Source organism: Marmota flaviventris, chromosome 14 (genome assembly GCF_047511675.1).
Source record: "Marmota flaviventris isolate mMarFla1 chromosome 14, mMarFla1.hap1, whole genome shotgun sequence".
NCBI classification, from domain to species: domain Eukaryota; kingdom Metazoa; phylum Chordata; class Mammalia; order Rodentia; family Sciuridae; genus Marmota; species Marmota flaviventris.
Window position 1 is genome coordinate 52994199 of NC_092511.1, and position 27751 is coordinate 53021949.

At 38.5% G+C, this 27751-nt stretch overlaps 1 protein-coding gene across 2 annotated transcripts in view; it reads right to left on the reverse strand.

Moving 5' to 3' along the window:
• The window catches only part of Sertad2 (SERTA domain containing 2), a 154980-nt gene extending 142494 nt beyond the window's left edge, over positions 1 to 12486 (reverse strand). The window contains exon 1 of one of the 2 annotated variants that reach the window (XM_071601645.1): positions 11828 to 12486. Coding sequence is in view for 1 of the 2 variants with exons in the window: in XM_071601644.1 (XP_071457745.1) it covers positions 11248 to 11282 (35 nt within the window). In the remaining variant the exon portion in view is untranslated. Of the gene's footprint in view, positions 1 to 11247; positions 11341 to 11827 lie in introns of those variants that run through there. The other variant, XM_071601644.1, reaches the window with a different exon arrangement.
• Positions 12487 to 27751: the final 15265 nt, after the last annotated feature.

Below are 27751 nucleotides of genomic sequence, written 5' to 3' on the forward strand. Positions count from 1 at the left end.
TTGCGGAGGCTAACTTTGAACTCACAATCCTCCTGCCTCAGTCTCCTGAGTCACTGGGATTACAGGCATGCACCACCATGCCCGGCTTCTAGAAAAGAAAACAGGCTGAGAGGAGGGACCAGCACTTGTTACTGGTGTACTCACATCCATTTTCCCCACTCCCCAAGAGAACCCAGCTCTAGGGAGGACCTAGGTTAGCCTATGCCAGGCCAGACAGAACGCTCCTCTGAGGAGATGGGCAGAGATGCACAGACAGAAAGACAGACGGTCCATCTCTATGTAGAGGTTTCTGACTTCCTCACAATACTCACTGTATGAATATGAACCAGCTGTAGAAGGAACCAAAGCAGAATCTGGAGCCAACAAGGAGTCAGAATTGATAGAAAGACAGTAAGAACCTGAGCTAAGAACTGACCCAGCCTGGAGCCTGCCTTATCTCTGAATTTGTTGTGATATAATAAATTTCCTGAAGATTCCAATGAATGTGAAGGCGGTTTCTGAAAGCCTCTTAACTGATATAAGAATTTAAGTTTCTCAACGTGCCCTGCAGCAAGTGACCAAGCAAGTATTTGACCCAACATTGTCTGGCTTGAAACTCAGTTTTCCCATTAAACCACCCTGTAGTGTTGATCAATGCAGCTCCCTGTGACATGATCACATAACATTAGAACTAGAAGGCTCTTCCCTCACCATCAATAAGAAAACACACTGACTTCATCAGAATTCTTGAAGCAGTGGCCTTACTTGCAAACACAAACACATATCTTAGCAAAAATTCTCAGAATTATATATTCTATGGAACTTCTCACTTTGTATGCATTTAATTTTTAGTAGAACATAGACTCTTCTGCTTTAATAAATGGAATCGAACTTCTGAAAAGCATTCCAAGTTATCTTTAATTTTCTTAGATATGAAAATGGTATTGTGATTATATAGAAGAATGTCCTTAGTCTCAGGAGATGCACACTGAAATATTCAATGGTAAAGAGTCATGATGCCTGAAACTTACTTTCACTTGATATAGGGAAAAAAAAAAAGTATACATATGGAGAAAGAGGGAAAGATCAAGTCATAAAGCAAATATGGCAAAACATTAATAATTACTGAATCTAGGCAGAGGGCATATGGGTGTTTGTTGAATTATTCTTTCAGGTTTTCTTCACATTTTAAAAGTGGGGGGGGGGTGAGGGAGACAGCACTATATAGTATGGTTGTACATTAGAATAACCTGGGAACTTTTTAAAGTACTGAAGCTAGAGCCACCTCTAAGGTGTCCTGCTGGTATGGTAGAAAGAGGGTGAGCTTCAGAGTCATAGCTCATTAACATTCTGATAGTTCCAACCCCAGAAACACAACTCAGATCATTTTTCTTGACTACCATTTATTAAAAATTGTCAGTGTTTTAAACTTAACATTGTCATTAATTCCAACAATAAAGAAATGTACCTGAAATGTACGCTGGATAACACAAGAAATATTCAATTAATATTAAAGCATCACAAACTTAAATTAAGCCTTCTGTGCTGTGCTCAGTGATCATAGTGGCAGGAAGAATGAAATAGACTTAGTTCTTCCCTAAACAAATCTATTTGGAGAGTTTACTTGCTAAAACTGTTTAAGAAGGGGATTTGTTTGTTGGTTGGTTGGTTTTGAGACAGGGTCCTGCTAAATTGCCCAAGCTGGCTTTGAACTCTCAATCTTCCTGCTTTAGTCTCCCATGTAGCCAGGATTATAGGCATGTGACACTGTTCCCAGCAGCCCAAAATTTAGCTTATAAAAATGCCAAAAAAAAAAAAAAAAGGAACAATATTTAGGGAGAAGCATTAAGCCATCTGTCCTCATTTAAAAAGAAAAAGTCTTACTAAAATCATGCTCTTTACTCCATGTTAAAAATGAGCCATAATCTGCTCAACTATAAGGAAAGGATTCCATGAAGAATAAATACACAACTCCAAGTCTCCAAATTCAAATTTGTGCAAATTACTTAAAGATACTCCAGTGAGTCTTACATATGGAAAAAAGCTCTCTAAGGTCCAATATCTAAATTTCAGCTAGCACATGGGCTGCCTCCGTTCTATTTATCTTTCTTACTTGAAATGTATAAATGTGTATGGGGTACAGAATGTAGGTGAATAAAGATTTGATAAAATTAAGTAGCAAAATAAAAAATAAACAATAAACCTTAAAAACATAATTCTTACAATAGAGTTTTTATCATGAAAATAGACCTTACAACATATATGGATTTTATAAAAGTTTTATTGGTATAAAATGTGCATACATTTAAATTATACAATTTGGTAAGTTTTGACAATATGTATACACCCTTGAAACCATCATAGCAATCAAGATAATTCACAGAAGTATCCTGGGTAACTTTGTGAATCAATGGACTAGAATGATGGTCCTAGCAGAGAGAGTTTTCAGGAAAGGAAACTCTTCACAGAGGTTGTTATTTAAAAGAACAGAAAAACAGTCTCCATATAAAAGTCCAAATACTTTCATTAAAAAAATAAAATAAACATGAGGATTTTGATTTTTCCTCCTGAATTTAAATCTAAGAGACAAACATACATTGTATTATCCTATCTAAGTGTAGGTGTAAATATAAACATATGTATCCTTAACATTTCCAAATACTTAGAAAAATAAAAACTAAAGCCATAGGCATACAACACTATGTTTGAGATTTTAAATATACCCACAGTAAGAATTTCGGCTAATTCCAAAGTAAAACAATTTAGAAAGAGTATATCTACATATAGCAGTAATATATACAGACTTCCTAAAGTTGTTGTATTAGGCCCAGAGTATATCCATCTTGCAGGCAGGGTTGCTCTAGGCAAAACCGAGGAAGGGAGTGACTTCAGTAACTGTTAAGTCTCCACCTCCAATTATTTTCTCCTCTTCCGGTGTTTGTTCCATTTTTCAGGGAACTCCCTTTGTCCACAGTGCCCTCATTGATGAGGCTTCTCCAGACTATGAAATTTTTCCCTCAAGAACCTAAAATGTATCTTATGTTGTCTATATAATCTACTCAAAAGTGCAGTCTCTGCTTCCAGTGGGGGTAGTGAATGTAATAATGGCCATGTTGTTTGCTCCATCTTTCCATCACCTTCTCAGCTGAACCACAGTAGCTAAAGACTATTCTATTCTTAGATGTCTTCTGCTACCAGCTTTGCTCAAATTTAAAAAGAAAGGATTTTAAAGTCCATCGAGAACTTCTAGAAGGCAGATCCACTTGACCTAGCACTTGGCTTACCATAGTGGCTACGCTGGACTCCCCATTACGTTAAATCCCATATTGCTCAATATGAGAGATTTAATTTCCATGTGGGGATCTTTTGTCTCCAACTGGACCTTGAGCAAAATTATGAGCAGATGTCATGTCTTATTATTAGTTTCTGATACTCTTAAGCACTTGGGACATGTATTAAATATTTATGAATAAAACAAAATAATGAAAATCATTTTATGAGAATGTATTGATGCTATTTGCACTGCATTTTAAAAAAATAAACTTAGGTCCATCCACTTTAGTATCTGAATTGGAAATGAACACTGAAGGTTATACTTATGTAGGAAATTACACACGTATAATCACTGAAACAAAAATTAGTTCTTTGGGTGCACTAGACAAAGCAAAGTTAAGGTTTCCTTGTTAATTGTGCAATATACAAGCGATAACTACATTTCCACTGTGAAACTTTCAGGGTGCACTCCCCCCCTCCAGGCTCTGTCACAAAGAAAACAAAGCAACAGGAGAAAACAACTTTAAAAATGTAAAGAAAACCTAAGAGAAACTTCAGACCTCATCCACTATATGGTTTTCCAAGGTTCATAAGTAAACAAGGTTAATGATTTCTGGTAGAAACTATAGACAACATCAGTTTAACATTTAACATTTCAACCCAAATTCAAATTTAAAAAATGTCCACTCAAGTGGAATTGTTTTTAAGGACTTAAGGTTCCTTTTATAAAAAGCCAAAGAGGGCTGGGATTGTGCTCAGTGGTAGAGCACTCGCCTAGCACAAGTGGGACCCGGGTTCGATCCTCAGCACCACATAAAAATAAAGGCATTGTGTTGTGTCCATCTACACCTAAAAATATAATAAATATTTTTTTAAAAAAATCTCTGCTTCTCTTCATTTGCTTTAAAAATAAATAAATAAAAAGTCAAAGAGCATAAAATCCATATAAAGAATCCTTATTTTTTCAGATCATTATTATATAATATTTAATTAAGACTATTTCAAATAGTAGACAACAAATTCTGTACACACAGAAATAGTTTGGAAATAATTTCCACAAGGGTAGGAATATTCATTTCTTTTCCTCACTGATATATTGTATGTGCCCAGGAAGACTTAGTTGTCACATAGTAGCAAGTGCTCCATAAATATCTGTTGAATTCACTGAATGAGTGAATAAACAGAAGCCAAAAATAGATTCAGGGGCACAAAAAGACCAACCTTTTTCCCAAAGGCATAGGATGTATAAAGTGCAATTTCTAGAAAATCTTTTAATCAACTCCAAAATGCAGTTTATCTAATTTTATATTTGAATTGTTAAAATAAAAATTAGCAATGGACTGTTAAATCAAAAGGAGGCTTCAGTTTTTCTGGGAAAAAAAAATTACTTATTTATTTTTTATTCAGTACTGGGGATGGAACCCACAACCTTAGGAATGCCGATAGGCACTCTACCACTGAGCTACATTCCCAACCCTTGTTTAGTGGAATTTAAGGTTTTTTACTACTAATATCTGTATGTATTTTTAAAACTACTAGGCACTCTCCAAATCAGAGGATTTTAGGCTGGATCTGTTGGGGCACGCCTGTAGTCCCAGTGACTCAGGAGGCTGAGTCAGGAGGATTGCAAGTTCAAAGCCAGCCTCAGCAATTTATCAAGGCCTTAAGGCAAGTCCTTAGCAAGACCTCTGTCTCAAAGTAAAAAGGGCTGGAGATGTAGTTCAGTGGTCAGGTGCCCCTGGGTTCAATCCCTGGTATCAGGGGCAAAAAAAAAAGGATTTGGTCCTTAAAAAACTTGTTACTCACAGGATTTTTATGCAAATCTTTTTGATTTACAAAGTATATATTCAGGATTGAGTATGTAGCTCAGCAGTAGTATACTTGCCTGCCATGATTCAATCCCCACATGGCAAAAAAAAAAAAAAAAAAAAAAACAACACTCCACTTTCACACTCTGATTTTCTGTGTAAAAAAGAACCCTTAAAATCAACACAAAAGTTAACCCAAAGGAATACATTTCATTTGAGTTGAAGCCACGGAAGACAATAAAGCTGATGGTTACTTCACAAGGAACCATTAATCAAGCAACAATGGAGAGCCCTGGAAAACTTCACAGTGGACATGGTCTGAAGTTCTGTCTGGCTTAAAGAGTTAAAAACAAAACAAAACAAAAGGAGCTGCTCATCCTGTCTGCTGTAATGTTCTTAGCCAGTACCCCCCCACCTCCCCCACCCCCTGCTCCAGCCCTACCCCCACGAGGTCAGGTGGCCATGGCCATCACACAAACAGTCTCCAAAGCACGCCAGGGCACCTGGCATAGAGCAAAAACAGCTTGGATGTCTGAGACATTTCATGATAACCTGGACAGAAAAAATTCTGTAGGTTTCCCCTTGGATACAATAGAAGAATAGAAAATCTGACGTTAATAAACATATTACAGTTTTCCCTTGACACCACCTTGCACAGGCTAAAACTTGGTCTTAGGTTTATGAAGCAGATCCTTAAATTTTGTGCAGATAAAAGGAGAGAACTCTTCTTTTGACATAAAGCAAAGAAATTTTTTCTTTACAGAAGTCTCATAAAATGGACTGGAATAAAATGAAAGCCCCTTCTTCATACTTTATACAGAGGCAAACATAGCTTAAAAAAATTGCTATCATCAATGAAAAAGAATCCAAATGACTCTTGAAAAGAAGTAATAATAAAATCAGAGACATGTCACATAAAAAGAAAAGACAAACTCATATGGAAATATTAAGAAAAATGAAAAACAATGTTAGAACAAAGTCAAGAGGGTGAACTATTTTGGTCATTTTATTTAATGTGTTAAAGCCAATATTCAATGCAAAACATTAAAAACATCAATGTGGATGTTAGATTCAAAGGTGGGGAAGAAATCAGATAGTTCTGCCTCAGTTGGGTTGGCTGTTGAACAAAAGGACAAAAGAATGATACTTTTAAAAGTTACTTTTTTGGAGGCTGGGGGTATAGTTCAGTGATAATAGTGCATCCTTAGCATGCTATGCACCCCCACCCCTCCCCCGAAAAAAATTATTCTCTGCTTAGAAATCTCACATGTGAGGCTCACCATTTACTATCGTCAATGTTAGAATAAATAATATTTTATATGCTTTGTTTAATACATCTTACTCTGAGTACCCTAGAATTATATTTCCTCTTAGAAAAGTGATCATCATCATAATCATAATTCTGCTAACAACTGTAGAGAAGTAAAGCTTAATTCAAAGAAATTTACATATTGTATTAACCCCAAGCCTCAGACTTTTAAAGACGACTCATCACTCATTTTTAGGGACAAAAGAAAAAAATGATTTCTTAAAATGCAGCCTTTCTGCATGTGTCTTCACTCACCTTTCTAAATAAAAATTTAACTGGGTTAGGGCTGAGTTGTGGCTTAGTGGTAGAGCACTTGCCTAGCACTGGGTCTGATTCTCATCAGCACCACACATAAATAAATAAAATAAAGGTCCATCAACAACTGGGATAAATTAAATCCTCAAAACTACTATTCTGAAATGTGCATATTTCACTGTATTCAAGGTACAAAGTAAATTGAGTATAAAGGGGGGGGGGTCCTACAGTCAAGTAATCCTTTTGAAATTTAAAAGTAAAGAAGGCAATTAATTTTTCTCTTTGAATATACTTCTAATGGAATCCAGTAAATCTACACATTTTCCCCTGCAATGCAAATACAAATTTTACAAACTTTATTTTTTTTTACAAATTTTGCAAACTTTAACTTAATAAAATGTATTATTTCCCAGACACCTAACATAAGTTTTTAAAATATCAACATCTGCTATAAATTGGGATACCCCAAAACTCAGTATTAACATTTAAAACCCCATCCAACTAAAGCAAAGTTTCTTACTTCTTTAAATGGTACCTTAGGCATATCAATAAGAAGTCTCTTCAAGTCTGAACTCAAAAGGAATGCCCTGTAGATAAATATCTGAGAGATGACAATTTTTATATAATGATAAATAAATATCTATTTCTAAATGCTAAAGTTTACTTTGTGTTTATGAGAATTTTGTCCTTCCCAAATGATTTTTAAGAACACAATTTACTCTTATAACTTCCTCTGTGAGTGAGAGCAGGATTAACTATCTTTTTTCTTCCCACTGACAGGGCAATACCATGGAGAATAGATGAGGTGAAGTGTAATGCTCAAGGTCACATGCCAATCCGTACTGCCACTCAATGTGAAAGGCCATGAGCCCACATCATTAGACAATGCATGTGTTATTTTTCTCTCCTTTCCATCACTACCTGATATGACTATCCATTTTCCCACTATAAGCATAGAAATCACAAACCCTAAAGGTTATTTCTACTCCTTTTCTTTCCAAAGACTTCTTCACAACAAATACTGCATTTTTAAAAGTTGGGAACATTAGCCAGCTACTCAGGAGACCCAGGCAGGAGGATCACTTGAGCCCAGGAGCTCAGGCCTGCCTGGGCAACATAGTGAGATTCTACCCAACCCCAATAAAGTTGGAAACATTGTAAATGTCTATAAAATCCTAATAAATAGCCAAATGTCTTCACAAAAGCAGTTAAATGAAAGATACTTGTGCTGTGGAAACAATGTCATGCAAAAATATGTCAAGGAAAAACTTGAGATGAGACTTTCCATTTTGCTGACCAGATCCTTAAGTTTTTTTCTATATGCCTATAAATTATTTCAAATTTTGCTTTTTGATTAACTGCTTTAAAAGTATTCATACAAAAAGAAAAGGGCAAGCTTTCTAAAAATCAATTGTTTTAAAAAATGAAAATGCAATATATTCAACTCAACTGAATAACAAGATTTGGAGAAACAAAGGTCTATGTACTCAAAGTTACACGCATTGTAACTAACAAATGTTTCATATATTGGAAAAGTTTTAACAATGTTATGAGACACTATAACACTTCTGAGTAGATTAGTATTCAGATTTTTTTGCTGAGGATCCTTTCTCAATTCTTGTATTTTATAACTTTGGAGGGCACAGTAATTAAAATGAATTTTATTGACAAGTAAAACAGGATGATTCTATAAATGAAGCAGGTGGTAGGCCCCATCATTTTTGCTTATTTAAAAATGTATATATTCCACAATTATGTAATGCCTATTAAAGTATGTGGTAAAGTGCAAAGTTTAAGTGTTTTATTTACTAATTACATACACCTCCTTTATGATCCTATCACACTATTTATTGCAGCTATTCCAATACCTAATTATCTATTAAGACTATTCAAAATAAAGAGTTTGGGGCTGGGATTGTGGCTCAGTGGTAGAGCGCTCACCTAGCACGTGTGAGGCCCTGGGTTCGATTCTCAGCACCACATATAAATAAGTAAAATAAATGTATCATGTCAATCTACAACTAAAAAATAAATATTTTTTAAAAAGAAAGAGTTTTATTCTTGAATGGCAAGAAAAATAAGGCTCTGGTCCTTAAGGAAATGATAAAATTTTATTTTACAGTGTTAGGTTGAAAAGTCTCTTTATTATTAATTCTGAGGCAGAGAAAATAACTACCATGTTTTCAGACATTCAAAGTCTAATTTGTGTAATTTACATTAACAATAACATTCAACTTAATGACAAAGTTTGGGAATAAGAGAGTCATGATAAAAAATTGACACATCAGGCAACAAAGGAAAATACCAGACGGGCTTTTCAGGTGACTTTTAATTTATTCTTCAAAATGAAAATTTGTCTTTATTTTTTCTCTCACTGGGGATTATCCAGGGAAGCTCTACCATGGAATTACATCCCCAGCCCTTTTTATTTTTTTTACTTTGAGACAGGATCTCACTAAATTGTGGAGGCTGGCCTCCAACTTGTCATCCTGCTGCCTCCAAAGTCATTGGTATTTCAGGCGTGTATGACCATGCCCAGCCAAAAACTATTAGTAAAAGACAAATTATATTGTGAATCCCCTCACTTATTCTCTAGTTACAAAAATAATAATTGAGAAAGTGAAAATTCAATTTAATAATACAAATAACAGTATTCTTCATAGTATCATGTGTACTGTTCATTCAACTACTCATAAATGATTTGAGAATAACATTGTTTAATTCTACAAGTATTCATTAAGCTTCTTTTTGTGCTAGTAGCTTTGCTAGGCAACAGAGATTAACTCATGATTGAAACACTACTGTTACCCTCAAAAAGCTTTCTGTTTAGTAGGAGAGAAAACTAGATATCAGCAAGTATGTGATCTATATTATAATTTTAATAGAGGCAGTAATTATATTATACAAGTTCAAATGAACAAGTGATCAACTCAACTCATTCAATAATCAAACTTCTTAAAGGCTCTGATAAACTCTAGTTCAAACATCAGACATATTAATTAAATTATATTTATTTTATTAACAGCAATGATTCTTTATCTTTGCAAAAAAAAAAATACTTGTAAACAAAATAGTCATTCATATTTCAAGAAATACCAAGCAACATGAAAGAGCTGAATGTGGGCCCACCATAATGGTACATGTTTATAATCCCAGCTACTTGGGAGTCTGAGGCAGGAGTATCTAAATTTCAAGACCAGTCTCAGCAACTTAGCAAGACTCTGTTTCAAAAAAAAAAAAAAAAGAAAGAAAGAAAGAAAAGAAGAAGTAGGGTTGGGGAGGTAGCTCAGCAATAGAACCCCCTAGGTTCAATTTCCAGTGATGGGGGGTGGGGGGAAGCTAAAAAGCTTAATTGGTCAAGATACATATCCTAAATGCTACTAAAATCTGTACATACTAACTCATTTTATCCATACCTCTCACCATAACCCTATGAAGCAGGTGCTACCATTATTCCCATTTTACAGATGAGGAATCTATGGTTAATTTGACCAAGGTCAAAGCAGAAATGCTGGGCTTGAACCTACAGAATCTGGTTCCAGAGACTCTACTCTTAGCCACTACATTTGACACCCTCTCTGAGAATGGTGATAATTATGAGGCAGCTAACACAGTGCTCTGTGTTGTCCACTCTGATTAATCTTTACAGCAACCCTTTAAAAAGGAGTCTCCCTTCCCATGTATAGGAGAAAACCAGCACAGATCAGTTTAGAAATTTATCCAAGGTCACAGAGCCAGTGAGGGATGGCAAAATTCAAATTCAGGCAGTATACCTCCCCTGTGCTATCTGGCCTTTCAAAGGTTCAGTTGTACCCTCATGAAAAAGGTCACATGCTGAAATTTATTAAGCAATTCAAAAAAGGCTTTGTATAAGTCTTTTTGAAACACATTGAAAGGTTTGGAGTTTATGACAAGCATTTCTTTAAGACAGCATTTACATGTAAGTCACTTTTCAACTTTACTACTTGGGACTGATCATAAACACATTTCTGTTCTTTAAAAAGAATCTTTCTGTAGCAACTTGGCAGATTTCAGTACAGGAACAGTCTATTCTTTAAAATTAAATTTAGCAACAACTTATTCTGGTTAGTCTGAAAGAGAAGGAGAGAATTAACTACTAAGAAGCCTTTCCTGTACTTTAATATTTCAAAACATGTTTAGTTTGGCCTAATTTGACTCTTGTGGACAACTAGCCCAGAACTTGATTCAAAAAGAGTAATACCAATTTAAAATAGCAGAATTCTAAACAGTGACCACAGAAGCCAATTCAGAATAACCATTCTCATAATTTTTACTTTTATCTCACACTAAATAATAAAGATGCATAAGACAAGATTGTCATAAAGCACATAAGGGTAGATATTTGTACTTTTGAACTACTGATAACCAAGAAACCCAATTAAAATTTTACAAAAAAAAACAAAACTGTAGAATGACATTGTTTAAAGAGTAATACAAGTACCAAAAGATGAATATCAAAGGAAACATAATCCATATTTCTCATATATCCTTAACACACTCCACTGTGTCCAGTAACTGGGAAACACAAAATTCTGTACTGTGATGCCTCCCTAGAATAGAAAGGAGCTAAAGAAGAAGTGTTAAACGGAATTTCCATCTTACCTTGCTTTTTCCTCCAACAGGTTCAAAGACTTCATAACCTTTAATCCTGAATTGATATTTTTTCAAAAGGGAACCATAAAATTATCTTTAAAAAATAACACTGAGCGATGCCACTAGGCAACCTGTCTTTCCTTGCTCTATCACCACACATTCAAATGAATAATACCTTCTGCTTTGCCTTTACTGAACAAAAGTTAACTTTGATTTACAGGAAAATGTACCCATTAGCCATTTTACACTTTTTGCAGGTCACAGAGTCTATCGGATCACATCTCTATTACTGCTCACTAGGCATCCAAAAGACAGAAAGCATGCCATCACCAATTATTGTATAAGCGTTATAATGCCCCGATGGTGGAAGTCTGGCAATACCTAGAAATACAGCAAGGCTGGTGAATAAGGAGTCGAGGGGCGGGGGAAGAGGGAGCAAGGGAGGGAGGGAGTCGCCACCTCAAATCCACGCCGGACCAGGAATCTCCAGCCCACAACCTGATCCCTGCCCTCCCCAAGAGCGGACCGGCTACCACGTTTGGATCTCACATCCCCCACTCCCACCAAAGAAAACCTACATGGTACTCACCCTTTTGCAAAGTCTGCACCCGGTCCAGCTCCGAGACGGGTCGGGGTGGCAGCGAGGGAGGGGACGTCTGGGCTGTGGGCGGGGGGGGGGGGGGGTGTCGGTGCGTCACTCGAGTGCAGGACGGTGAGTTCGACGGGTGGGAACGGAAAGGAGCAGGGAAATCAAGTCACGGTCGAAAAGGGAGGAGGAAAAACCGAGGGGGTGGGGTGAGGGAGCGCCCCTCCCTAACATAAACCCACCGGCCCCTACGACCCTTGCCCCCGCCGAGGAAAAAGAAAAACCAGGGGAAATAATAGTCTGACAAATAAATCTCTAAAACGATGAGGAGCGAGGAACGGACTTTAATTTAAAGGAGCAAAACTGAGCAAGGGCTGGTGGGGAGACAGAGAGAAGTGGCTTTGGGTCTATCCCATGCCTTTGCAGTCCCCAAGCAGAGGAGGAGGCTGGCTGAGGGGAAGTTGCAGCGGCTCCCTAGGAGGAGGAGGAGAAGGAGGAGGAGGAGGAGGAGGAGGAAGATGTTACACCGTAACAAGTACAGACATACAGCCATGGATCAGAGGGGCGCTGCGAGCAGGGGCGGCCGCGGCGGGGCGAGCGACAGCGGGCGGCAGCACCGCCTGCTCAGCTCGCTCAAGACATTTAATTGGATTGATGGGTTGTGCAGTGACTCACAGACTTTACAGAGTCGTACAGCAGTCCCCGCCCAGCTGGACAGGGGAGATGCGGCGGGGACGGGCGGGGTAAGGGGGCCGAGGGAGAGCCGCGAGGGGAGGAGGCTACTGGGAGGGCGAGGCGTTGCGGGGCGGGGAGCGGAGCGGAGCCGCCCAATGGCGAGGCCCGCCGTCCCGACGGGCATGAGTATCGACCAATGATGGTGCGGCTCGATAGGCGGCTGGCTTCGCCCCTGGCCCAATGAGTCTTCTAAGGACACTGCCGCGAACCGGGCGGGGGAAGTGGAGTGGGGGGTGGGGAGAGGTGGGTGGACGTTGAAGTGGGGGGTGGAGGGAAAGACGAGGCGCCGGAGACCAGCGGAGTCACTCTGCCCTCCTCGCTCCAGAAGTGCGCCTTCTGCCAATCCGAGCACCGCGTGGGGGTGATGGACGTAAGCGGATGGCCAATGAGGAGGAGAAAGTTGCCGCAGGGAGCCAGAGGGAAGGAGCGGGCGGGTCCACGCCCTCCCTCTCTACCCAGCCGGGTCCTCCCTCCCACCCCGCTCGGGTCAGTCACGCAAATAACAGTGTGAGGGCTGGGGCCGCGCGGGGGGGCGGGGGCCGTGCTGCTGGCTGCGTGACAGCGATAGGGACTGGCTGTGCTGCCGACTCCGCGCCGGCAGGAGGAGGCGGCAGCGGAGGGTTGCTCCTCACTCAGCTTGCTGGCTGCTGCTGCTGCTGCTCAGCCTCTGCCTGGCGCTGCCCGGGAGCCCCTGCGGCCAAACCCCACTCCCGGGGGATAACCCGATTTGGAGTGAATCACATCCAAAGTTGGCCCATGTCTACACAGTGCCCACTTTTGGAGACAACTCTGTGAAGTCGATGAGGATGTGTTCTGGGATCTGAGGAGCCTGCAAACCAGAGGAGACGGGAGGCTTAGCAATGGCATTTGTCCCTCGCCTGTTTTCTGGGAAAGTCAGGGTAGGGTGTGGACAGGTTGAAACAACTCCTGAAAACACACCGTTTCTTTATTGAGTTTCTGGAAAAGGCACTTAACCTGGCACGAGTGAAGCTGTATCGGCTTTGCTTTTTCAGTGCATGCGTGTACCTTAGTTTCCTCCCAACCCACCCGCCCTCACCGCTCTTTCTCCCACTTCCTCACCTTGAACCCTGATGGCAAGGCTCGGGCGCACCCACTCCTAGATCTCCTCACTGCTGATTCCCAGGATCTATGGCGTTTCTCAATATCTTGGCCACTCTCCAATAATTATTTCACATATCTTAACCCTTTCCATGCACTTGTGCTTGGAAGTAACTGCAATCACCAATAAACCCGAATAGAGATGCCCTCAAAAGCACTGGCTAGAGCTCATCTTCTTTGCTCCAAGGTGCATTCCCGAGGCTTAAAATAATTACTTTCTGTCAAGAAACTAAGGAAAGGCAAATCAGATATTGCATTTGTATTCCCATCCACTCAGTATACCCAACATTCACTTTCCATATACAAGTCTACTAGAGATGGAGGATTAATATAGGGTCTTGAGGTGAGCGAGGTAATTTTTTTTCCACATAACTGAAACCTACAGTGGTCTGGAATCAAAAGAGATGTATTAAGTAAAAACAAAGGTTTTACTCTAGTCATTTGGGGGCTTGCCTTGATTATGTCACTTTAGGATCAGATCCTTCTCCTGGGCTTAGCTGTGACACAAAACCTGATATCTCTTACCTCTCCCCCTTCTGATTTAAGCCTGCACCAGGATTTCTGTAATTCTAAATCCACTTAGGAAAGTGAGCTGTATCACAAACTTCTTGTAGCACACAGGTTATGTATACGTTGTCCCTTAATGTGTTAAAACTCCTTTGGAGTTCTGCAGGGCAAAGAGGCCAGTGTCCTCCCGCTAAAACATCCTGATCCACAGAAGGTACACAGTGTTCCCCTGGCCAGGGTTCTGTGATAAGTTCAACAAACTAGATCCCTCATGTGGGGAAAATCTGCTGCATTTTCTAATGTAGATTACTGTATTACATTTAAGAATGTGCTTGTGAAACATGTTAGAAAGCCCTTTTCTTATTTCTTCCTCTGTGAAGTCGTTTTGTGGACAAGTGAAAGTAGATGGTGAAAGTATTATTTTACATACTGTGGTGGGTACTATAAAAACAGAAGAAGATTTTGAGTCTAGACATTCACTAGTATATTTCAGAGGATTCTCAAATACCCAGGATTAGCATCTTGTGGCAAAAATTGCCCCTTTGTCAATTGTTACATGCCTCCAATCCACCATGAGTCACTTTCTAATTCTATGCTCTTCCTGTTCCAATATTTCTTAAATTATGTGTAAGGCCCACCCAGGTTTCTGGGTCCACTCTGATTACTGAGTCATCCATTTCTTTAGCTTGTACCTGGACATCTTTCTAAACATATAACCCAGGGGACTTGAACTAGTATTGAAATTTTAAATATTTAAATACAATACATATTTTATTTGAGAATCCCTATTTATTCCTTCCTTTCTTCCTATTTTTTTTCATTCTCTCACATGCCTATCTCCTTGCTTCCATGTTTCTTCTATTTTCATTTTTGTGATCACTTCCCTCTCTATGTTTCTTGTACACAGGCCTAGTATGTGGGTAATCCCTAAAAAAAGAGGATGAAGCTGAAAAACTGCCCTTCACCAATGACATGGGCATACTTTGGAACTATAACACTGAAAAGTACAGTTAAGTCAAATAAAAATGTTAGAAGCCTAAAAGAATCACTGTAGCTTATTTTATGTATGATTCAGTGTGTGTATATAAAGTTTAGCTAATTTATGATCTCAAAGTTCACACAAGCAGAATTTTTCCTACATGTGATCTACATTTCAAAATCTAAATTTCTACATGTAAATGCTATATTTCTATTGTTACTATATTTTTTTCTTTTGAACAGTGGAGTGAGACTAGTGATATGCTTAGATTGTGTGCCTAATTTTTTTAGAAAGCACTATGTAAGATCTATGTTGTCTCAAATAGCTTACAATCTGGTTGAGAGGCTCAAAAGTACACACATGAGACATTTAAATAGGAACCTGAGGAAAAGTCTAGGAACTTTAAGTGTGTTTGTCAGGAAAAAAAGATGGATTTGGTGCATATTTATCTACTTTTCCTTTTGCTTATCTGTACTTTCTAATCTATTGTGATGTGAGTTACATGTACAAGTTTATAGAATCTAAAATAAAATACAAGTGACATGTGCTAAAAGATTTCTTCCTCTTTACTATTATTTAGCTTATAGGGTTGTAGCTGATCTCCTCAATTAGATTATTTAAGTTCCATACAAACAGTTTTGAATATATACTACCCACATGAACCAGGAAGCAAAAGCAAATTCTTTATCATAGATAAAGGATTAATCTCAAACCTTACAGAATTCCCACATATAAATGCTGGGCAAACATGAGCTCACAATTTGAATTACAAAACAAATGAGGAAAAAAAAAAGCCATTTGTGAAAAAGAGGAAGCACAGGAGAACACACACACACAGTAGAATTTAATTCTGAATCTGAAAAAAAAGTTCAAGAAAGTGATAGGCCCAACCAGGCACAGTGGCACATGCCTCTAATCCCAGAACTTGAGAGGCTGAGACAGGAGGATCACAAGTTCAAAGCCAATCTCAGCAATTTAGCAGGGCCCTAAGCAACTTAGCAAGACCCTGTCTCAAAAACAAAACAAAACAACAACAACAAAAAAAGGCTAGGGATGTGGCTTAGTGGTTAAGCACTCCTGAGTTCAATCCATGGCACCCAAAAAAGAAAAGTAAAGAAAAAAAGAATAAGCCTACTTTGCTTGTGAACATGGTTGCAAAAATTATAAATAAAATATTATCCAACTAAATACAACATGCTTGCTATGTTGAGCTTGGAGAAACTTTGAAATCCATTTCCCTTCTACCCGCTATACTTTGGATCTTGACTACCCCCAAAAGCCCATATATGGATGACTTGGTCCCCAGCCTGTAGCACTATTGGGAAGTGGTAGAACCCTTAGAAGGTAGGGTCCAGTGAAAGGAAATAAGGTCATTTGAGACATGCCCTAGAAGGGGATATTGGGATCCCCACCCCTACTCTCTCTTTTGCTTCCCAAAGGCCATGATGTACACTTCTTTGCTCTACCATGTACTCCAACCATGCTTACTGCTTCACTTGAGGCACCCCAAAATGGATCAACTGAGCATGGATTTAAACTTCTAAAAATATGAGTCAAAATAAACTTTTCTTCCTTATAAGTTGATTGTCTCGGGTATTTTGTCACAGTTATGGAAAGGTGACCAATGTACCACCTATCTAGCCATCTCTCATAAAAACATAATAAATCAAGTAGAGGCTATTCTAGAAATACAAGTATGACTTAACACTAGAAAATCTATCCATGTAATTTATCTAGAAAATATGAAGAGAAAAAGCATTTGAGAAAGTATATCACCTATTAATGATAATTTTTTTCTGAAAAGTAGAAATAGAAGGAAATTTACTTAACTTTATAAAGGAACAAAATGTACAGCAAGAATGTTACTTAATGGATTAACTTTAGCACATTCCATTTAAGTGTGAGATCAAGATAGTGTTGTTACTATTGTTTAACATGAGACTACTGAAAGTCCTAGCTAAGTGAATAATATATTTTAAAGAAGGAAGAAAGTAAATAAAAGAAGTACAAAGAAGGAAACAAAACTGGAATTGTTTGCAGTAATATGATCAACCATAGAAAACACCCAACATATCCAAAATAAATGATCAGAAATAACAAGGGTTGGGCATAGTGGTGCACACCTCTAATTCCATATATTTAGGAGACCCAGGCAGGGGGATCACTAGTTTGAGGCCAGCCTTGACAACCTAGTGAGACCCTGTCTCAAAAGTTAAAAGTATTGGAGATATAGCTCAGATCCCTGGGTTCAACCCTCCTAAGTGGAAAAAAAAAATTAGTTCTTGATTTCATCATAAACTCAATGCAAATCGAATTTGTAGCAAGATATTAGGAATTTCTCTTTATTCTCTTGGTGGGGCAGGGTGTTGCTGGGGAGTGAACCCAGGGGTGCTTTACCTTCAACTACTTCCCCAGCCCTTTTTATTTTTTATTTTGAGACAGGATCTCAATAAGGTGCTTAAGTCCTCGCTAAGTTGCTGAGGCTGGCCTTGAATTTGCAATCCTCCTTCCTTAGACTCCCAAGTTGCAGGGATCACAGGTGTGTAACACGATGCCCAACAAATTATACTTACTCTAAAATGTATATGGAAGAATAAATTCCATCATAATCTGGCCATTTTTGAAAAAAAAATCATAGAAGGGAGATTTGAGCTCCAGATACTAAGACATACTTTAGGTTTGAGTGACACATAGAACAGTAGAACAAAAATAGAGAAATTGGCAACAACCCATTTACCTATAAGAACCTCATATACGGTAACAGTGACACCACAAATCCATGTGGAAATCATTTGAGATAGACAGTTATTGCTTACTACAATAATAATATTATATAACAAACAATCCTCAAATGTCAGTGGCTTACTGCAGCCACTTGTCTCTCCCCACCACCAACCTCCCATGGATTTGTATATGAACTGAGATCCAGCTGATCTCAGCCGGGCTCTTCAAGGCTTAGTTAGGCTCACAAAGTTTATTTGAGTTTGGCTCCAGGCTGCAGGTCAGGCTCAAGTCTTCACTACGTCTCATTCTGGCAATGACAGAAGCTCAAAAGGTGAAGCCAAGTCATTCAAACACATTTAATGTCTCTGCTCCTGTCATATCGACTAATGTTCCATTGTCCAGACAAGATATATGGCCAAGTCAAACATCAATAGTGGAAGTTCTGGTGAAATCCCACAGCAAAGGCACTCTATAGCACAGGAAGGATTGGGAATAATAAGCTAATCTAACAAAGTAGCACAGGAAGGATTGGGAATAATAAGCTAATCTAACAAAGTAGCACAGGAAGGATTGGGAATAATAATCTAATCTAACAAAGATTTGGTTTCACAGATAATGTTGGGGAAATTGGTTCACTATAAAAAAAAAAGTTTGTTTTTTTGCATCCACATCTCATACCACATGCAAAAGTGAGCTCTAGCTGAATAAAAATAACAAAGGCTTGGTGGTATAGCTCTTTGGTACAGTGCTTGCCTAGCATGCACAAGGCCTTGGGTTTCATCTCCAGCACGACCAAAAGAAAGTAAAAAGTAAAACACTATAACTAATTGAAATAGAAAAATAGCATTATAATCTTAGGATACAGAAACTTCTTAAACAAGTCTCTAAAAGCATAAACTATAAAACCAAAAGAATGAAGAACTTAAAGACACCAAAATCAAAGTTTTCTGCTCAATAAAGAATATAATAGACAAGAGAAAGTTGAGTAAGATATTTCCAAAAGCTAAAACCAACAAAAGACTAGAATCTAGATTATATGATGAATTCCTACAAGTCCCTCAGAAAACAAAAAACAGGAAATGCAATAGAAAACTAGCCAAAGCATATGAACAGGCAAATTTATAGAAGGGAACCTTGAGAGACTAACAAGTAGATGAAGAAATATCCAACCTCACTTATAATCAGATGAATGCATATTAAAACAAGACACCTCTTTACATCCATTAAATAGGCAGAAATGTGAAAGTTGAAAAGTACCAATGTTGCCAGGGATGGGAAGGAGGCCTCATGATTTTGCTATTGAGGGTTAAGTTCTGGTAAAGTCATTTTGGAGCATCATCTGGCAATACTTAATGAAAGGTAGAAGGTGTTTTGCTGATGACCCTGCGGTTCCACTCCCGGAAATACACAACCCTGAGAAATTCTCGCACAGGTCTACAAGCAAACACAATCTATGGTGTTCTTTGCGGCTAGAACTTGAGGTAGCAGCACAATCAGGACAACCTTAATGTCACCAAGTCATTGGGTAAGTAAAATGTAGGGGTGCTATAGAATAATGTAGGTGTGGAAGTAATGCACTAAGTGTACATTTTGCAACATGGATAAATTTTCAAAATGTTTTGAATGAAAAAAGAAACGGTCACATACACCCCAGGACTTGGGTTGCCTTTCATTGGCTGTGTCTCTATGTGTTATTCATTTCTGCTCTTAGCAGGGACACTGAGGGAAGGGTAAGGTAGGTGCTGTTACAACTCACTCTGACAAATATTTCCTTCTAGTTCTCACATGAAATTGTGGCAGGTTTTCATGCAGTCGCTGTGGCATCTGCCAACACCTCCTTGTGCCCCCTTCACAGGTTTAACAGATAATAACAGATTTTAAGTTTCCTTCCCATGTTGAGTGGAAGATGAGTGATGTTCTCTTGTTTGTTTTGTTTTGGAACTGGGGATTGAACCCAGGAGCACATAACTACTGAGCCACATCCCCAGCCCTTTTTTTATATTTTATTTAGAGACAGAGTCTCACTAAGTTGCTTAGGGCATCGATAAGTCCTGAGGCTGGCTTTGAACTCATGATTCTCCTGCCTCCGTCTCCCACAATGCTGGGATAACAGGCGAGCGCCACCATATCCTTCTGTGAATGAGGTTCTTGATGAGTGGGTCACAGCTCAAGATATGGAACACAATCTTGCCACTTTGCTACTCCCATCTTCCCACTTCCCCATTTCCAAGTTAGAAATTCCTGGATTTTGGAAAGCTCTATGTTTGGGCTTGGGAGTGGGGTATAGCTCAGTGGTAGAGCACTTACCTGGCAAGCACTAGGTCCTGGCTTTGCTCCCCAGCACTGGCTGGGGTTGGGGATGCTGGGGAGAGGGATTTATTTCAAGACTGACCTAAAAATATGTTTGTTTGTATCTTTTTATACACCTCTTCTTGCCTGTCATCAGGACTAATAATAACCATAAGGGTGAAGCAGTACCCTCATTGTAATATCAGCTTTGTATCAATAAGCAAGAGGTGGACACAAAGACCTTTTAAAGTTGATTAAGAGGATGAAATGAAAAGAATTATCTGTAGAGATTCAGGTTGAATATCAGAAGCAGCTCCCTGAAGTTAGGATTGATAAACACAGGAAGGTGTTACTTAAAGGTTTGTGAATAGATGGGTAGTTTTCTGAAAAGATTCAGGGATTTTCCAGCTAAAGATGGGTAAATGAACCAGATGGTTCTCCAAGTTTCTCCCAGCCCTGTTAGGTTATGAGTTGCCCTGCAGCCCACATGTTGAAAAAACAATCATTTCCCACAAAGGTATACTCAGAATAACCCCTGCTTGGGTTATAGTGCTTTAAAAGCCTGTGTCTGCCCAGAGCTTTCTTTAATGGCTCATTACTAACATACTAAATTCTGACCCTTAGTAATGGCTATGATTTCATGGTCCTCAAACTCCCATATGCAAGTACAGGACTGAACCCAGGTAGAGAGCTCTGCAGAAAGGCATATAGTGTGAGTGAGGCCTGGCTGCCTGCACCCCTTCCTGGAAGACTGAACAGTAGTTCCAGGCAACCCTCCTTCTAGCTTTTGGTCCCTAAATTCTGCAGAAACCTGGATGTGATCCTACAGAGATGGCTGTTCTCAGAATCACATTTCTTATGATTGCCATTAAGGGTCTATACCATTCTTCACTAGCTTCCAATCTGGGGCATTAACTACATCAATTTAGCCAGGCACGGTGGCACACGCCTGTAATCTCAACAGCTCAGGAGGCTGAAGCAGGAGGGTCTTGAGTTCAAAGCCAGCCTCAGCAACTTACTGATGCCGTGTCTCTAAATAAAATATTTTAAAAATGGCAGGGGATGTGGCTCAGTGGAGAAGCACACCTGGGTTCAATGCTCAATACCAAAAAACCCCAAACAAATAAACAAGAAGCATCAATTTCATAAAAACAACCCTAAAAGGACCAATGATTTCTTCATCTCTAGTTTTCCAGGACTGGTGATATAGCTCAACAGCAGGATTGAAGCTCTGGATTACATTCCTAGCATCACAGGAGCATAAGACAAAGTATAATAATGTAGTTTCTGAAACTTCCAGGAGCTGTGTAACCAGTTGTTCCACCGTTGATCAATAATTACTTACTGAGGTCTAGAGAGATTTGGGCGATGTCTTTGGAAAAGCAAATTGAGTACAGATTACAGAACCTTAAATGTTTGGTACAAATTTCAATATATAGAATAAGAGAACAGGAGTTTTTGATGGCATTTGAGAACTGAAATAACGTGATAAAAAGTGTTTAAAATTTGATTAAATATCCTGGTGCAGATATACATACCTGTAATCCCAGTCACTCAGAAGGTTGAGGCAAGAGGATCACAAGTTCAAGGCCAGCCTGGGCAACTCAACAAGATCCTGTCTCAAAATAACATAAAAATGACTGGGCATATAGTCAGTGATAGTGTGCACTGGGTTCCATTCCCTGTATCAGGAAAAAAATATATTTTTCAATTTTGAACAAACATTTGTTGAGGTAAAGGACAAGTCCTGATTTCAAGAAACAAGGAAAGCACTATAGTAAGAGAAGAGGGAAGAATGATAGCACTGGCCTTCATGGGATTTATAGTTGCTAGATTTTTAGAAAATGTTTTAATACAGGGCGTAGTGTTTTGAGGTATTAACCAATGCAGTTTTCTCTGCATTTCCTATACCCCAGTCCATTTCCTTGGAGTAAAGATATTGCATAGCAGAGATTTTAAAAGAAAGAAAGAGTTGACTTTCAGTTTTCAAAATGAACTTTAAGAATTCTCTGCAGAGATGATCATTTTAGAGAAAAGAGATGTGTTTCCATAAGATACACTGCAATGAGAATAACAGATTTGGAGACTTGGCCAGAGATACAATTTATGTATGTAACCCAGGCAAAAAAAAAAAAAAAAAAAAATGCTTTTTAGTACTAGAATGCATAGGTTTTCTTCCAGTCTCTTTCTCAACTTTCCATGTTGTGTTTTTTCATTTGTTCTTTAATATATTTTATTGTCATTCTAAGTAAACAAAAATTGAAATTGTAAATGATTAACCTGAATTTTAGTCTTATATTGTGCTATACCACTAAATGCAAACATTAACTTATATGTGGAATTACTGATATTATCCAGTTTATATTGCATAGTTTGTGTGTGCCTATGTATTTTATTCATGCCAGAACAGTGGAAATACTGCATAACTAACTCTATGGTTTTTATTTCACTTCTTTATATATGTGCATTCTCCCAACCCACTACCTTCAACTTATAGATGAGAAAGGAAGACCTGAAAGGAAAAAAAAAAAAAACTGTGGGTTGCCCTATATTTCCCTTTCTTTCTATGTCTTCATGACTAGAATTTGTGTTTGGTTAATACAGTAAAATATCAGTGTAAGGTATATTATGGGGTTGGAAACGTGGCTCAGTGGTAGAGCACTTGCCTTATATGCATGAGGCCCTGAGTTTGATCCCTAGCACTGCAAGAGAGAGAGAGAGAGAGAGAGAGAGAGAGAGAGAGAATATGATAGGATTCCTCAGTCATTCACATTTTTTAGAACACCATTGCCTTTTTTTTTTTTTCCTGTGTCTAAAACAAGTTCTGGTTTGAATGGAGAGCGTGGCCACTCAAGGCTGTCAGCGCCCCACTTACTCCAAGATGAAGCACCCTTGGAACAACGAGGAGCTCTCTACTGGAATTCTGTGCTCACGGGGCAGCAAGGGACAGCAGGCGCACATCTGATGCATAACCCTTGGCCTGTTTTTCCACTGGCTTAGTGCGCTCCACTGACAAACCATAGGTAAAAATGAAATTAAGACTTTCAAGTCAGCACAGGCAGAGCATAAAACAAAATCTGTACCTTTCTGACCACGAGGCCCCCTGTATGACTGCACAAGAGATGCTCCTAGGACACTGGTTTTTGGAAAGAAGGGATGAAGGGCGAGGCTGCCCAGCCCAGGACTGGAGATGAGTGAGAAAGCCAGGAGCTCTGGAAATGAATATGGCACTGAGAAAAGGGACTCTGAATCCAGTTCCTATGCCTGACACTTCCACCTCCACACCAGGTCACATTCCAGAAACCTCTGGGAGGTGAAAAAATAAAATCAGGGAAGACCTGTACCTCACTACCAAGTCTTCATGTAATCTGTTGTAAATCTGAAAAAATATAGAATATATCACAAAGGAAAAAAAAAAAAAGAAACTGTCTATAATCCTACATTCCAGAGACCCCTACATTACATTTTTGGTGAGGCTGGGGATATAGCTCAGTGGTAAAGCAGTTGTCTAGAATGCACAAGACCATTCCCAGCACCTCACACAAGAAAGAAAGAGAGAGGTGGTGGTGACGTGTGTGTGTGTGTGTGTGTGTGTGTGTGTGTGTGGTAGGGGGAACGTGATCCATAAGTGAACTGATATATATATATATATAAACTTAAAAATAAATGGTAACCACTTCTCATACCACTGTATATGGTTCTAGAAAATAATTTTTAATTCAGTTTTGCTTTATACAGTGAATATTTGGTGGCAGTTTGAACAATGAGTTCTGTAGAAAAGATTTTGTCAATAGAGCAGGTCAGAAGATAAATGTGAGAATCTAAGGACTTACATTTGAGGCTTGTAATGGGAAGAGAAAAGAACCAATTAGATGAGCTCAAAAAAATAAAGTTGAGTGAAAAAAGCAGGTCACCATCAGGCAGTGGCACACACCTTTAATCCCAGCTACTTGGGATGCTGATGCAGGAGAATCAGCCTGGGCAACTTGGCAAGACCTTGTCTCCAAATAAACAATAAAAAGGACGAAGGGTGTCACTCAGTAGTAGAGCATCTCTGAGTTCAATCCTCAGTGCCACAAAAACAAACAAACAAACAAACAAGTAAATATTTTAAAAAGCAAGACACCAAAGTTTCAATCTATGTATAGTTCAAAAGTAGACAAAACTAAACACCATGTTATTTGACAATATATGCATTGGCCTTAAAACTATAAAGAAAAATTCAGGAAGATAGTTCTGGGGTGGGGCCTAGGAGACAAATTTGTGTTCAGAAATGAGCACACAGTGGCTTATTTAGGGCTAGTAGTGTTCTATTTCTTAAAGTGGGTAGTAGACATACGAATATAAATTTGTGATGTTATAAACTATGTTCATTGATTTTATATACTTTTTCATGTGCATGATATTATATAGGCCTATATATCTTTGGCCAATTCCAAGAGATAAGACTTGCCTAACCTCATTCTTCTACAGCCCGAGGTTTTGCAGACAGGTCATACACACAAGTTCTTTCTTGGGAAACACTGGATTTCTTCACTATCCACAGAATTTAATCTTGTTGCTCTTCAGTAGCTTGCTGGAGTACATTTATCTGAAAGGTTATTTCTGGACTGAGACCAGTAGCAATGTAGAATGCATTGAGATGTCAATATACAGACATATACATACATAAAGCAATCTAACCATGCATAGCCAGTGGCTGGAGAAGCTTTCTGCTCTGAAAGTGTCCACCTGTAGCCTGAGCAGCAGGTATATAGCAGGCTTTTCCAGCTTCCAGGACTACTTCCTCCAATCAAACCTGCAGTTAAAGGGGAGAAGTAGCTACTGAGTATCTCACAGGGTCCTCTTCAAATTACAGCAATAACACAAGGACAGTTACATTGTGATTGCTCCTTCCCTGTATCCCAACTGAGTACCATGCTATATGAGATCCATTCAGCAGGTTCAGACAGTTTTATTCTAATAATATGTGCATAATATATTTTTATTTAATATCATATGGACATCATATACTCTGTGTGTGTGTGTGTGTGTGGTCTCACTGGCACCAAAAAAAACATGATTTTGGCTTAAAGAGAAGCTGAGCTAAAGTAGAAAGTAAAGCAGAAAGCAAAGTTATCCTGGCTTGATGTTTTAAAAAGCTCTCTATAAATAATAGTAGAGCTGTGCATTGAGAGGGCACAAACTATGAAAGCGGTTCACTCTGTTGTTACACAAAGATGGGACACGTTACACAGGAGCTTTATGGTTCTTAAGAAAGTGGGATACAGGCAGTGCCCAGCCTTACACCACAACCCCAACACAAGCTGGGACCCAAGAGATTGTTGTAAGCCTCTTCTCATTCCAATAATACTTCTACTTTGAGCTCTGGAAAAGTTTTTTTGTGTGTGTGTGTGTGTGTGTGTGTAAATTAGCTCATATATAAGAGAATCCAAAATATTATGACTGGTTAAAAGATCTCTCTGTTCCTCCTCTTCTTCCTCATTGCTATCAGAAGACATCCTTGCTGAGACCTCTGAAGGAAGCCAACCCAGCCACATTAATCCTGTACTTATTCCTGTTGCTTTGCCGACTAGGTAACAGCAGAAACTTATACAAACTTAAGTAAGACACCTACAATGGAACTGAAAACAAACCATTTGGCTCATAATTCGCATAACCCCAACAGTGCCCACTCCTTTTCTGCCTATCTCAATGCCTGTGTTTTTTCCCTTTTATGATAGAAGCAAAAGCACTCTGTACACATCACCTCACTGGAATATTTTGAAATCTCACTGCTTGATTTATAGTCCAGAAAGCTGTTATAGAAAATATGAATTCTGATAAGCAGGACTTTAAGTTGCAGTCTTGTGCAATGTAAAAGGGATGAGTTATAAATTTCTTTAAATAACTACTTTATAATGGATATTCAGTAGACCTTTCTTTCAGTCTGCCATTATTCCCATTCAAAACATGCCACAAGAAGAAAGAAAAAAATATGAAAAACAGAGCCTTCTTTTAAAATGCTGATAGACAGTTCTAGCAACCTTTGGGCAAAGCATTTCTATGATGATTTGTAGATTTGGTCTGGCTAGTTAAAGGAGCACTGATTAAGAGAGCTTGGCTTGTTTGGGCTTTGTTTTTTCAATAAGCTTCATTGACATAACAGTAACCCCAACAGAATTTCTACATTGAGTGTCTACAATGTACTCTCAGGCCCTGGTAGTCAACCAAAAGAAATCAAAGATTAATTCACCTATAAATTAAAGAGATCTACTGTCTGTGGGTAAATTTAGAAAGAAATGTAAAGGCATTTTAAAATTTTTCTTTAATACATGATACATGATTATGAAACATATTTTAAATATACAAAAAGGTAGATAACAGGATGTTTCTCTCCAGCCCTACCAGGCTAGCTACTTCCTAGGAGGCAAATATTGTTGCCATTTTCATTCATACGTATGCATGTATATACACACGCACACCCATACACACACACATATATATACAAGTTTATATATATATATGTGTGTGTGTGTGTGTGTGTGTACTTATTTTTCTAATGTAAATGTTAGTATTGTTACTGCACTTATTTCTTTTTTCTTTTTTTCAGACAGAGATTTGGCTCTATTGCCCAGGCTGGCCTGGAACTCAGGGACTCACGAGATCCTCCTGCCTCAGGCTCCTTAGTAACTTAGACTATAGGCATACACTAGCTGTTTCTGCACTTTCCTTTTTCCATGTAAAAATGTAACTTGGAATTACTTCCCTGTTGGTACAAAAGAGTTGCTTTAATCTTCAAGGTTCCATAATAGTTCATTATAAAGATGTACCACAATTGTACACCATTTATATTGTTTCCAACGTTTTGCTAGCACAGGCATTGCAACAATCAACAACTTCACATGTGTATATTGCATCTGTAGCATAAACTTCTAAGGAGCAAAATTTCTGGGTTCAAGGGTATGTACATTTCAAAACATGATGGCAATTGCCAAATTGTCCTTAATGGAATCCTAGCATCAAATGGATATTTATAATGTACTGTAACAATTGTTATTGCGGTCTTCTTTAAGTACTGATACGATGTTAGGGCACACTGCTCTCCACAGCAAAACCATGTTATTACAGACACCTCCAACAACATCCTCCCCACCCCCAGCCCCCGGCTCTTGGTGTTAGCAAGAAAGGCATGTTGTATATAATTCTGCTTGCATTTTGTGGTTATAGATTTACCTGCATGGGAACCAAGCCATGGTTAGCTAGACTTTAACAAGCCTGTATCTAGGGATGTATATTAAATCCTTTTTCTTAAATCTAAAGGGCAGTTGACTTGGGAGTTTCTGGCGTTTGGAAAGTGAAACTAATAGAAACCAAGATGAAAGACGATCACCAGTCTTACTCTTTAAGTCGAATGCAGCACAAACAACCAAATTTTGAGGAATAAATTACAGTTTTAAAATTTTCCTGTTTTAATTACCGCAAATGTTGTGACTAGGTAAAAATTATTTTTAACCACCTATAATTAAATCAATAGTGTGCATCTAAAAGCATAACGTCAGTATCTAACAAGCATAATTTATTTAAAAGAATCC